Genomic DNA, 1,457 nt, shown 5'->3' with positions numbered 1-1,457 from the left:
CAGATATGTTATTTCCACCTTTAAAAATAGAGGTCAAAATCAAGTATTTTCTATGATAGTATTTCTGGATAATCACTAAGTTTCTTATCATTTCCTCATTTTAACTTGTTTTATCCAGATTTTGCGTCTCACTTCTCTAAATCAGGTTTCTTGTATTGTCCACAGGAATCAAGAAAACCAGAGTGCTGAAGCCACTTTCATTCTATTGGGCTTTTCAGAATATCCAGAACTCCAGATGCCCCTGTTCCTTTTATTCTTTACCATCTACACAGTTACTGTTTTGGGAAATCTGGGCATGGTCATGATTATCCAGATCAATCCCAAACTCCATACCCCCATGTACTTCTTCCTCAGCCATCTTTCTTTTGTTGATTTCTGTTACTCTACAGTAGTTACACCCAAACTATTAGAAAACTTGGTTGTGGAAGACAGAACCATCTCCTTTATAGGATGCATTATGCAATTCTTCTTTGCATGCATATTTGTGGTGACGGAAACATTCATGTTCGCAGTGATGGCCTATGATCGATTTGTGGCAGTTTGTAACCCACTTCTCTACACAGTTGTCATGTCTCAGAAGCTTTGCTCCTTATTGGTGAGTGCATCATACTCCTGGGGTATAGCCTGCTCCTTAACATACACATACTTTTTGTTGACCTTATCCTTTTGTGGGACTAACTTCATAAATAACTTTGTCTGTGAACATGCTGCCATTGTCTCTGTGTCCTGCTCTAACCCCTACATTAGCCAGAAGATCATTTTAGTCTCTGCCACGTTCAATGAAATAAGCAGCTTGATGATCATTCTTACCTCCTATGTTTTTATCTTTATCACTGTCATGAAGATGCCTTCAACTGGAGGTCGCCACAAAGTCTTCTCAACATGTGCCTCTCATCTGACTGCTATTACAATCTTCCATGGGACCATCCTATTCCTCTACTGTGTACCTGACTCCAGAAGTTCATGGCTCATGGTCAAGGTGGCTTCTGTGTTTTACACTGTGGTCATCCCCATGCTGAACCCACTGATCTACAGTCTCAGGAACAAAGATGTGAAGGAGACAGTAAAGAAGTTAATTAATGTTAAATTGTTCTGTGACAAAATATAAAGCCAGAAATATTAATTAGTTCTTTTGGAGAGTATTGGTAAGAGTTGTTCAAGGCTCTATCAGTACATACGTGTATGACAATCTTGCCATTGAAAGTCCATTATCTGTTCACTCTAATATTTACTAAAGTAACTTTAATACTACATATGATATTAGGGATAAAAGATTAAGCTATTTAAACTCGAAGTTTTTGATTCATAAATTGGAATACAAAAGTTTCTATGTCAGTGTACATGACTTTTTAATTGCCTAGGCCAAATTTCAGTTTAGTTCATGTCATGTGAGGTGTGATATTTTTGAGATGATCTGAAGAGTTATGGCTTATAAAAGAGTTAGCGTTTATAAAAGT

At 37.3% G+C, this 1,457-nt stretch overlaps 1 protein-coding gene across 1 annotated transcript; it reads left to right on the top strand.

Moving 5' to 3' along the window:
* Nucleotides 1-235: 235 nt before the first annotated feature.
* Nucleotides 236-1,108, top strand: OR5D3 (olfactory receptor family 5 subfamily D member 3). The gene is given in 1 exon segment (NM_001388621.1): nucleotides 236-1,108. A coding segment is annotated over 1 exon segment (873 nt).
* Nucleotides 1,109-1,457: the final 349 nt, after the last annotated feature.

This window comes from Canis lupus, chromosome 18 (assembly GCF_011100685.1).
Source record: "Canis lupus familiaris isolate Mischka breed German Shepherd chromosome 18, alternate assembly UU_Cfam_GSD_1.0, whole genome shotgun sequence".
NCBI lineage: Eukaryota > Metazoa > Chordata > Mammalia > Carnivora > Canidae > Canis > Canis lupus.
Note: the sequence above shows the minus strand (reverse complement) of the source record. Positions and strands in the feature narration are given on the sequence as shown.